At 44.7% G+C, this 12,317-nt stretch overlaps 1 protein-coding gene across 5 annotated transcripts; it reads right to left on the bottom strand.

Moving 5' to 3' along the window:
• Window positions 1–431: 431 nt before the first annotated feature.
• Window positions 432–9,465, bottom strand: LOC127305703 (uncharacterized). 5 transcript variants are annotated; one of them, XR_007854098.1, is made up of 6 exons: window positions 7,282–9,465; window positions 6,925–7,159; window positions 6,287–6,560; window positions 4,836–4,937; window positions 4,734–4,758; window positions 432–916 (listed from the first exon to the last, which is right to left on the bottom strand). XR_007854098.1 is itself a non-coding variant. In XM_051336219.1 (5 exons), exons 1-4 carry the CDS (start codon window positions 8,965–8,967, stop codon window positions 4,883–4,885), a joined length of 2,250 nt encoding a protein of 749 aa, XP_051192179.1. In that variant the 5' UTR covers window positions 8,968–9,465; the 3' UTR covers window positions 432–4,758; window positions 4,836–4,882. The 5 variants fall into 5 exon arrangements, 2 of the variants coding, with proteins under 2 accessions (XP_051192179.1, XP_051192178.1); XR_011747798.1 differs by having other exon boundaries at window positions 4,734–4,937; XM_051336219.1 differs by having other exon boundaries at window positions 432–4,758.
• Between the last annotated feature and the right edge of the window lie 2,852 nt (window positions 9,466–12,317).

Raw genomic sequence — 12,317 nt, 5'->3', positions numbered from 1 at the left:
AGGAGACAGCCGACGGCCTGGCGCTAGCAGTATTGGTAGCCGGGATTGCCCGTGATCCAGCGGCGGGTGACCGGCTTTTCTTTAGGCTTTGTTTAGCATTTAAGTTTTTATATGGGGATTAGTAAGATGGTGAAACCCCCACTTCACTCAAACACCATAAAACCTCATTCCTAATCTACTAGGTAGAGATAGAGTATTAGAGATTGAATTAATCATCACGAAACCTCATTCCCAATCTTTCCCAATCTACTAGGTAGAGGTAGAGTATTAGGGATTAAATTCAAAATATAATTTGAGAAAAGTGGAGATAAGCGGAGATTAAACTCACTCAATACTCTAATATCAAACATGTTTTTAGAAATAAATGGAGATTTTGGGTTTGGTGAGATAATCCCCACTGATTCTCACAAAAACTCTAGTACCAAACAAGATTCAAAGGAGGAAAAATCATATATTACTCGTAGATAACATTACACTTTCATGAATAGCAAGAGCTTGAATAGCGACTGGGATAGGCTGAGAGCCTGAGACCAAACACTGCTAAGGACCCAAAATTATGTGCTACTGTAGTGATGTTTCTCTCTATTTTCACGGCTTAACAATCAGGAATCAGAGCATTAGCAGCAGCAATGTCTCTGTAAATAGCCCATGAACTGGACCTGTTAACAGACCTGTTAACGGACGCCCGGTTAACATTTAGCACAACTGAGCGTCGGATTCCAGGACCGCAGGCTTCAGGTCATGGTCGATTATTATCTTCAGGCCTTCCAGGATACCCAAGGTTTCGGCTTCCTCTGCATCATGGCATCTCCCAATCGCCTCGTCTAGCTTGCCTCGCCCAACTCAGTATAGAACAACGCGTTGACATTAATTTTGTGAGCTTGACCTCCACAGCGTACTCGTATTCAGATCCTGGCTGTGGTTACAAACAAGAAACGTTAGTAAGTACAGGTGGATCAGGTGGGTAATTACCTACTTTGTCATGGATTTGGTCCCGGTTCTTCAGAAGGATGTCATAGTTCAGCAGGCAAGATACAGATTTGGCAATAGTTTCTTCTCCTTTGACACGCGTGATATCACACATCAAATGCCATGAGTGCCGGAGCAACATGAGGATGTTGTTCCTTTGATTTTGGCTACAGTTTGCAAGCAATAGCCGGAGCCAATCAGGACCTGAAAAAACAGAACTATTTTCTGGAGGTAGCTACCAATATGATATCATAGCAAAACTGAGAGCTTTCAGTTTGGTGCATTCCACAATAGCATGGTCACTGTTGTCCTCTGCTTGTCCATGTATACTGTAGATACTATCAGCCTCTAGTGTTCTTCTGAATTTATTCTTCTTAGTCGGTACATTGTCGCAGGCAGCTCTCCAACTGAAAATCTTAATTTTGCTCGGGATTTTCGCGGATCAAATGGGCTTCCATGTTAGTCTGGAGCTGTTGTTTGTCCAGCTACCACCTGGAAGCCATCTAACACCGTTATTGAGGTTGTAGGCCAGCTTGCATGCACTCTTAACCGAGAAGGTGCCCGGTCGATCATAGAAATCGTTTCCCTTAGCTGCTAGAAGTTTCAAGTTCAGAATCCAATCACCATCTGTTTGGTGACACACTTTTCAGACCAGATCCTCATTCCATCTGTTTGTTCCAGGAATGAGTAATTGGCTAACCTTTCGCACTCTGATATTGGATTTGCCCAGAGATACTCTCAAATTGTAATCCCTGGGAATCCAACCATCCCTCCAACTGTTCACATCTTCACCATTCCCAATCCGGTAGCACCGGCGAGTCGCGCGATCCCCTGGGTGAACTAAGCATTTCCCTAATTTAAACTAGTAATAAGGCACTCCAATATAAGCTAAATTGCAGAGACAGTAAATTTTGAAAACCATATTGACCTATTTTAATACATGTGGCAATTTCTAGTATTTTGTTCATAGTAATAAGCTTCAAAAATAACATCAGAACCTTGCGACGATTTCCATTTTTTCCATTGCAATATAACTTACAGCTAGTTCCCCATATGGAAGATCAATTTGATTCAATGTACGGTCACACCATTGACAACTTTGTGCAAATCAGTGGTTTCAGATTTCCCATCCATTCTCGTTTGCCTTATATCTTAAGTTCAGCATCTTCACCATAGCACAACATCATAGCCCCTCGTCATTTTTCCCACCTTGTTATTTTCTGCTTAACCTCCCTGTGACAGTCAAATGCACTGAACAAATCTATACCTAATAATAAAGGAGCTAAGGTTTCTGCCAAAATTTTCGTCCAACTTTTTATTGGACGCTTTTACCCTCCCACCAAATCGCATAATACTGCAGATTGCCATTACCGGTTCAGTTTGGATATTATTTATCTCCTCCCTACCGAGACCCTCTAGATCCGCCTCCCGCTCCAGAAGTCTAATCAGATCGGGATCTCGCCCATACGAAAATCGAGGAGACGCCCGCCGCGATTTCCTATTTCGCTTGCACTGGCCGAGCCGTGATTTCCTCTTCCTCATCCGGTGACGCACGGTCTCCGCCGCGATGGATCCCGACAACTGATTGTGCTCATCACCGCCATGGATCCTAGATGTCCGCTGCCATGGATGCCGTCCCAGTACTCCACCAAGCTGGAGGCGAGGGAGGGATGCGCCGATTGAGCGCGAGGCAAAACGACGACCCGGCGCCGTCCGTCTCCCCCCGAGAACTCAGCTCCATCCAGATTGAGTCGACGGGAGCATATGTGCAATCGCCGACGTGGATTAGAATCCGTGGCTTGCTAGAGCAGATGAATCAATCGGGTCTAACGCTGGGAGTGCCACACCATGTGCATGGCTAGCCATGGCCAGCGACGGCTCATCCTCCTCTGCACTGGGCGGTTACCTTGCCGTACTGGGAATTTGATTGACCCGCTGGGGGCATCGACAACATGGGGACCAATTATTCTTTTTTTACCCGCAATTCGACTGAGCACAGCTGTCTCCATCAATTACCAACATGTTGGCTTTGCTACTGAAGTGCACAATCCCCAAGCTGAGCTCGGTGTTGAAGGTTTTGAGATTGCGCATGCAGGAGGCCAGTGCATGTGCGCATTTTTTTCCTGGGCTGGAACCTGCTGTTTGCAAGCAAAAAATGTTGAATTCCTTGGGATAGATGTATGCTAGGTGCTATGGTGGTGCCTGTTATATCAGTTCATAAAAAATCAGAAGCTACCGCCATTTGCTGGTATGCTGATTCATTCCGAACTGCATCATATCTTGATGGTTATCTCTGAATCAAATAGAGGTACCGCACAAAGTCTTATATGCACTTCTGGTTTAAGAGTTTTAGTTGCACAATATTATTATTGCCTGGTGGGAGTTACGTCGAACATGACGATCATTTGGATCCTGTATGATCGAAATTTGTAGCTACAAATATACCTCAATCCAGTCCAAGATAACAGAAATATCGGAGTGGCCCAATCGGTGAAGTGAAGCTGCCCACAAAAAACTGGCCGATCGGTTATGTCTAGCTATGGTATTTTTACTGAAAAGTTCCACCTCGCTCCGGATCTAACCTGTTTATATACGTCCGTAAGTTGCCTGAAAAATATCCTCATCAACCTCCAAAATCAAGAAGCAAATAGCACCGTTGTTTGGTCCAAAACCAAATGATCAAGAAGGGAGCAAGTTTCGCATATACTGACGTGGCTTCAATGGACTTTCAAACAAATATATGTTGCCCCGCAAAAAAAAGAATAAATATATGCCGTTGTGTTAAATCAGTCCGTCTATTTAACGCTCTGCTATATGACACTTAGTTCAGTTCACAGTGGATCTCCAACAGCTGACCGGTATTGCCATTCACTTTCTTAATTTGTTTTATGAAAATTTGGGAGATTAATTTATTATCCATGTATCTAGGCTTAATTTTTTTCGGCCGTAGCAACGCACGGGCAATTTTCCTAGTTGTACTTACAACAACCTGACTTCCAGGCAATGCAGCAATCCTATGTAGTGTGCCTGTTAAGGATATATAGCCACTTGCCAGATCTTTTGAGAGTTTTCTCGGCTCTCGTGATTTGTCTCTTGGTTTTCCAATGCTGATTCCAATATTTTGCAGTTGCAAAATTGATCCTTTAGCTCATAGAATGACTAAGATGAAGGATATATAGTTAAGAAGAAATGCAACCACTATGAGTCTAAGGATCGAGCAGCAAGAAAAGGTTTCTAAATCAAAGCTATGTACTTAAAATCAAAGTGGGAAGTAGACAAAGTTAGAATAGTACGTATTGAAAAATCATCTATGGACAAGAAACAATGAAATTGAATTATCACAAGATTTTGAGCACACATGTCGTGGGGGCTAGCAACAGCTATCACTCATTTATTCAAAAACTACTTATCGGGAACAAAGGAGACAGCATGTCTAACATGAGCTGAGCATATTTCAGTGTTCAGTCTAGTGCCCTCTCCACCGTCGTAGGTTCATAAAAACCCTGCTCTTTACGAAGCCTTCTTTAGTTTGATATTTCATCGCAGCATGATTAGGCGAATACAAAATAAATTTTGAAAGATGGCAATATCATACTACAAACAAAACAACCAAAAACAGGTGACAAAAAAGCCATTTTCAGAAATTTGAATCTCTTGCTACTGGGTTGGCTCAGATTTTGAGGTAAGCAACAAAAAATGCAGTTCAGCACTTATATATTATACTGTGAGAGAATGTTTAATTCATGTAGGACTGAAGAAGTTACCTCTTCCATATGCATAGTATCGTTCCTGCTTGACAATCAATTGACGTTACAAAAAAATTAGAGATCCCAAAATTGTACACATGCAAAGAAATGCAAAGGTACCTTGTTGCCATGCTTCCTATGTTTTGAGCCTAATAAATACAATGTTATTAGATCTTGTTTCCCGCCCAAAACTGCAGATCAGTGATATATATACACCTGGGCCTGCATGACAACAATTTATTTCACTGCAACTGAAGATTGCACCCTATATATTACGATCTTCCAGTAAATGCAGAAATTAATAAAACTACAGTACTGCAGAATTGGAATGATAATTCTTGATTCTTACTCATGGAGGATATATTACTGAACAAATCAACTGTTATCTTTGGCCCGTAGATGTATTTTATCAAATACAATGGGTATGCGTGGAAATGTCCACAAAGGATTGGTTACCTGAAGTGCATTGACTTGCACTCAGACATGAGCTCAGCGACCAGAGACCATTTTTGCTAGATTTTTTACTGCTACTAACTTCCAAGCCCCTTCGATAGAGAGAAACTGAACCAACTTCTATCAGGGTACTTATTTGTCAAGAGCATCTCTGCAAGAGCAAGAACACTGCAATTTCCTACGTGGGTGCACACGCGGGAACTAGGCCTTTCTCATTCATACCATGTCGCTACATCGTCCTGTGTAGATACGATGGTTGGAATATTCGGCAGCTCGGAAAATCATAGGTCAATAAAATGCATTGTCATGAGTGAATCACACAAACATTGAGCAAAATGAAGACCAAGCCAAAACAATGTAGTTCACATCGCCTACATAGGAAAAGCCCTGTATATATGGCGTGGCTGGACAAAATAATATGTCCATCCCTCTCCTCAAATATAGATTGGAGATAAGTATGTAAATATTCAGTTACACTAAATTAAAATACAAGAGGAAATAGACATTTAAGAAAGAGATATCCACAGGAAATTAACCTCTATGGATCTGCATTTGAATTTTGTTAACTAAGGGGACTGCCGAGCGATTTGGTAAAATAATACTACCAGCAAGAGATTAGCAAGGTAAATATGGTAATCAGGATGGTCGCAGGTCACGCACCATACTAGGAGATGTGGGTGTTCCCATCATAAGGGATTGAGTGATATATCGGGCCTAGATAAGTCTCCGGGTTTTGAACTGACTAAAGTTGGTGAACCTGCCACCTGTAGGTGCAGGACGCTTTGGTTAAGAACTCATGCTAATTCTTTTCCCACAGATGCATTATATATTACGTTAGGATCAGACTGCACTTGCAATGATATGAAAAAAGGCATAGTGACTTGACAGCTTCCCGTATGTTCACAGGTTAAACAAGCCCAACAATGACACCGACAGTAGCATCATATCCTATTTTCCAAATCCAACCAGAACGAGAACATTAGACCATTAGTGGGAAATAATCAGAGCATTTTGCAAATACTTCTTGCTCAGATACAAGTATTTAGCATACTAGCTAACTCTGGGGTAGAATTAATACAGTGCTCAGTGGCGGTACTATGTGACAATATTACGTTAACCTTATCAATCTTTGGAAGTCCACTGGTTGCACCCCATCTTCTTTATCATCATCATCAATAAGGTCAACAGAGTAAATGGAGTCGTCTGCCAGACCATGTACCCAAAAGGCCAAGGGGCAGCTATGTTCAATGATGCCGTCGTTGGTGTAGTTTCCTGAATAGAGTCGCCCGCATAACATCTTCTCAAACTCAATATCACGCCCGTGGAAACTCTCGTTTGCAGGATGCACAATCCTGCTCCCTTCATATTCACAGTAAAGACAACGGACTTGTTCTGCCATATACAGTTAAAAGAAGTCAGATCATACTGTTATATAGTACTAAATGGCAGTGACAAAGTTTGTAATCTGAAGACAATTACTTGATACATGCATATAAAGAGGAACAGAATGACACATGGAAAGGGCAGCGCAGGCGGTTATTAATTTTTCGAAGAAATAGTAAACCCAGATAAATGAAGCATAAACACCTAGGAGACTAGCTGTTCTGTTATTACAAGATATCTTAGTGGAAAGATCAAAATTACTTGGAAGAGGCTCCTTAGGTCATGCAGTTAGTTATCCCAAGATAAATGTGGAATAGAAAATTATCTGCTTGGCGAAAAGGATGAAATCTCAATGGACAAAACAAGAGCATACCCGAGTTCAGAGGTGGCACCCCAACAGGGAAGCAGAAGCACTCCTCTTTGGTGCCATGGTTGCTCCACTGGGCAAAGAAGAGAACTGGACGAGCACCAGCAGATTGGCTTTCTTTGCATGTGGCGAGGAAATTGATATGGGAATGATGATATTTCCGATAGTTGCCAGTGATGTACTCAGGGCCATGTACGTACTCATTGACACCGCAGATAACATGAAGTTCATATTTGGGTACCTACACAAGACAAAGAAAATTAATTCAGAATTGAGCATAACACCCAAAAAAAAATCACATACTAGATTGTTTTGCAGGTGAGATGATTGAGAAAAAGTGAGCAGCAAATTAAAGAAGCTAACCCCAGGTTGACTGTTGTACATATCCATTGCAGATTTCACCATTGTGACAGCTCTAGCATGCTGGTTCCAGAAGCTTACTCTCTTTTGATTAACCCTGTTGTAAGTCAACTTATCCAACACCCTGGGTGTTTCTTGCAGTGGCAGCAGTAGACCTTGGAAGTGGCTTGAGGACAAGTGCCGTGCAGTACTGGAGAGGTGGTCAACAACATCCCGGGAGAGCGGGCCGCTGCCCTTGAGATAAATGGAGCCCATCCGTGAAATCAAAGAAGTTTGTCGGAGAAGCAGAATGTGCGCTTGATGTTGTGGGTGGCGTGCGGCAGCAGCCGCAGCAGCATAGGCCTCTTGGACAGTGGCAGACGGAACGTGTCCTCCAGCAGCGCGGTTATTACCATGGAAGTTGGGATCAGCGATTCGCAGGTCAGCCCCAGCCTCCAGCAGATGATGCATAGCTTGATCGACCGCGAGCGCATCGTAGCGGGTGCATAGGAAGGAGACGAGGCCATAGAAGGACCGGACAGCGATCCTCAGCATCGCGGTGGTGCTGACCATGACCATCTTGGAATTTTGTATCGACGAGGGAAGCGGGCAGGCTGAGCTATACCAGATGGTGCTGAAGATGATGTTGGACACAGGGTCAAGCGGGCCGAAGCAGTGGCCGTAGTGCATCATGCTGTAGAGCAGGTGCTGAGAGCAGAGCAGGTCCCTGGGCAGCCTGGCAAGTGCCTGCAGGTAGTATCCATGGATAGTGGTGAGAAGCATACGCTTCATGGTCGTATGCCCAGGAAACACCACCCCTCCGAGGTCTGGACTGAGAGTGACGAGGCGAGATGAGGCTAGCTCCCAGGATCCCCCGAGGTCAAAAGCTGGTGCGTGATTTTCCTCGAGCAGCAACACCATGGACGCAAACAAGTTGGAGGTCACGTCAGGGGCTGACAGCGATAGCACGGCGGCAAGCTTATTCAGACTTGGTGAAAGTATCCTCCACCCTGTAAGAAACCGCCTCGGATTGGGGTGGTCCGCGGCAGCGGCGGCGCAGCGTAGAGCCGTTTGGACGGCTGCCGTGGTAGCATCGGAACCAAACCTGAAGCTGTGGTCCATCCGGCGGTGCTTGATGATGATGCGGGCGGCGACGAGAGGGTCGGCCTTGGCCTTGTGGAGGTACCACAGGGCCTGCACGTCGCTGAGGTGGGGGAACAGGCCGGCCAGGAAGGCGACGAGGCCGTTGAGCGACCGCTGGTTCATGTCCCGGTCCTCGATCTGACCATCAGTCTGTCGTCCATGCCATAGAGAAGTGGCCTGGTCATCATCTTCCTCTGTCTCGACGACGACAGCATTGTCGATGAAGGCGTTGACGATGATGTTGGAGAGGGGATCCAAGAGACCGAAACAGAAGCCGCCGGCGGCGTTGAAGACCTTAGCCTGCTGGTAGCAGATCTGAATTCTGGCGAGAAGCTCCGAGCACATCTCCAACACATCCGTGCCATCGCTGAACCCAAGATTGACGTCCTCGTCATCAAGGGGCCCCGTCCCGTAGATGTGTGGCTTGCATACGCGGGGGGGCTCGCTAACGCGGCGGCTGAAGATGCGGAGGAGGCGGGTGAACAGGCCACTGCCAATATAGCTGGTGCCGCCGGTGTCGATGCCGCCGCTGTCGGTGCGGTCGACGTTCCGGGTCCCCAACACCATAGCTCCCTCCTGCTAGGTAGGGATTCAAAGCTCGGCCGTGGGAAGATAAAGTTGCTCCACAAGTGGGAGGAATTTGGTTTGGGGGCGGTGGAATCGGCTTTTTCTCTATGATGATACAACGAGTACCCAGGCCCTCCCTTCCGTTTCGGATTAGACTAGGTTTGCGGATCGGTGGAATCTTGATGATTGCCTGGTTCGGATTGAACATGAACAGGGCGCCGCTGGGGGAAAAAAAAGAAGGTAGATGCTTGAAGCGCGACACGATGGCCACCTCGGCGAGCGAGTGACGGCGAATCAGCCGGGAGACGCTCGAAGCGTGACGCGAGGGAGTGACGGCGAGTTCGCCGTGAGACCGGCGACCGGTTTTGCCCATCGTTCAGATCGACCACGGTGCAAACACCTTAAACATTAGCTGATCAATCGAATCAACTAGACTTTAGATCAAATACTATTTCTTCAGTTCATCGTGGAGTGTCCTGCGACATTGAAATTGAAATCGAAATTTGAGTGATCTGTGTTCGGCTACATCATACATCATACACTAGACATCAGTACATCACAAATTCACAATCAGTAGAAAGGGGGGAATTAAGACCGTTTGCGATTTCCTCCGTCGCCGCTGCCTGCGCTGCTGCATCTGCTTCTTCCTCCTCCGCCTGTGCCGCTATCCATTCAAGATCTTCTTCCTTATCCATCACATGCGACGCGCGCTCGGAACTGGAGGCCAGGGCGGAGCTGCTCAAGATGCGGAGGCGGAGCTGCGGCGGCCGGCGGCGAGCCTGAGCTGGCTTTGCACGGCTGCAGCTGTGCGAGTAGGGCGGCGTGCGTGAGGGCGTGAGGGGCAGCGACCAGAGTCCATACGTGGATGGGGAAGTGGGCCTAAACACGAACTATTTTCCCCAAACTCAGGCCCATGTTACTTACCTGTTCGTTCTTTTCCTTCCTGTTGAAGATCAGTACACGTGGGTGTATATACTTTTTGGTTCTTTTAATTGACTCGAATTTAATACAACTTTATACTAAATTTAAGTTAATTAAATAAAATCGAAGAGAGTAAATGCAAAAATATTCAGTAATTAAAAATTAAATAAATTGATTTTTTTCCTGGAATGAAAGATAACTATATATTTTATCCGTTCAAAGAAAATTCGCCATGGAATGAATTTTCTTATTTCTTGGATCAAAGAAACAGACATGAAACATCGTGTATATAAGAACTATTCACGTTATATTCATAATAAAAAAATTCCCTGACTTCATGGAAATCATTTCTTCGCCAAACATTTTTACACGAGAACAATACTTGATCATCTTTAATTTCCTAGAAGTTTTGAATATTTTAACTTTATTTGAAGTTACTAATTTTTTGGTGCATATAGGTTGTGTTGTTATCATCCGAGAGCCAAAAATCCCCGTCTGACTGACCAAGCATTTTGAAAAGCGAACCACACTAGCAACAATAGAACTAACATACTCCACGGCAGCAATAGCTTTCGTATGAATTTAAATTCTAGAACAACGAACAAGAGATCGAACCAGGTAGTGGAGCTAAACGAGGCAGGAGTAGTCGTGTTTCCACCGCAAGGGCGAGCTCGACAGCTCGTTGCGTCGCCGACCCGACAACTACCACTAGCAGTTCGTCATCGTCGTCCAGCTGCCCGCGCCAATCTCGTCGTGCAGCTTCCAGCGGGAGGTCATCGCGTCGCCTTCACCAACGAGAGGTAGGTCGGCTCGCCGGTGCGGACGAGGGTTAGGTCGTTGCACCACCGCGAAAGAGGAGGACCTCGCATCGAACTTATGGGGGTATTTCCATAATTTTTGGTGCTTGCTTTCTTCTGTACACAACCAAGCATCTTATCCGCGTTTTCTCTGTGTCCATGGTGTAGTCAGCGCGGAATCCTGATACCTCTCACTCCAAAAAGTCCAGAAGACGGTTACGTGGAGCAGAATGTCCACTAATCGAACAGACAACTACCTACAGTGTACAATTTCACTTAACGGTTGAGTATTGATAGGTCTCCATTATCGAATTAGATATTGCCTCTCCTCTGAATCACTTCCTTCTCATGGCTCTGGGCTCCAATTTATAAGCAGTAGAACAGTGAACACTTCGGCTTTTCTCTGTTTTCCCCTTGGAGAATATCTTTGCTATGCTTTATTGTTTATACGGGCAATGGATAGATATTTCATCTTTTTTTTTCTTCTCAAAAAACAGGCTCTACCACACCTCTGGGTTAATCAATGCACACAGCTTCTTTTTTGGTCGAAAAAATAGAAATATTATAGCTAATTGCAACTCATGGGTTGCACAAAGTCTTAACATAGATTATTGCCTATTAAACCTGAATCTTGTTCATTACAGAAAAAAAAATGTTACGAGTCTCTCCTCTATGCTAAAATCCATTTCCCAGGATTGAATATAGAGGATCAATTTGAAGTTGTGGTGCTTAATACTTTATTTTCTTCTTTATTTAGGAGTTGACCAATTTGCCACATGAAGATGAGGACCATTGTTGAGCTACAAACTCAACTTATGAGATTTGCTAGCTAAGCAAGCTAAAATGTTTTATAGTAAAGAACGGAGTGAGTAATTCTGGTGTATTTCTGAATTTGTATAGGTATGAAACATCTGATTTTGTACATAACCTACCCTAGAATATATTTAAATGATAAATATGAGATTATTTTTTAAATTTAAAAACCATAACCAGTGACGTTCAAAGAAAACATGAACGCCAGTGCGCTAAAAATAAACCGACGGACAAAATTCGGATGTCCGACGCAAATTACACTCTATCAATGACGATCAGGATAAACATTACTAAGAACAACTTGTGACAACGTGACATGGAATCTAATAGTCAGGGTGAACCAGTATTGACAAGCGACTCGATCATAGCCAGATCGTCAGCGCCAAGGATACTATTGACAGTTGGTATGAACAGTTAACTTATGGATGTAGGTCGCCTCGCCGGTGTGCGGATGAGGGTAAGGTCGCCGCACCGCCGCGAAAGCGGAGGACCTCGCATGGGATTTATCGGGGTATTTTCATAATTTTCGTCGCTGACTTGCTCCTCTCGCCGGAGCGGAATCCCGATACCTCTCACTCCCAAAAAGTAGAGCAGACCATTATCTGGAGCATAATGTTCACTAATCGAACAGATTACAGAACTACCTACAGTGTACAACTTCACTCAACGCTTGATACGTCTACATTATTTTTAGACGGAAGGCTCGAACTGAGCCCGGCTTTGAATTAACAAAGCCATCAACCGGCTAGGAGTTACACCAAGAATTACAACACACACGCGCCGAGCGCACACCACAAAAACACAAGACAAGACAACACA

Source organism: Lolium perenne, chromosome 6 (genome assembly GCF_019359855.2).
Source record: "Lolium perenne isolate Kyuss_39 chromosome 6, Kyuss_2.0, whole genome shotgun sequence".
Classification (NCBI taxonomy): domain Eukaryota; kingdom Viridiplantae; phylum Streptophyta; class Magnoliopsida; order Poales; family Poaceae; genus Lolium; species Lolium perenne.
This window is presented reverse-complemented; position numbering and strand designations above follow the sequence as displayed.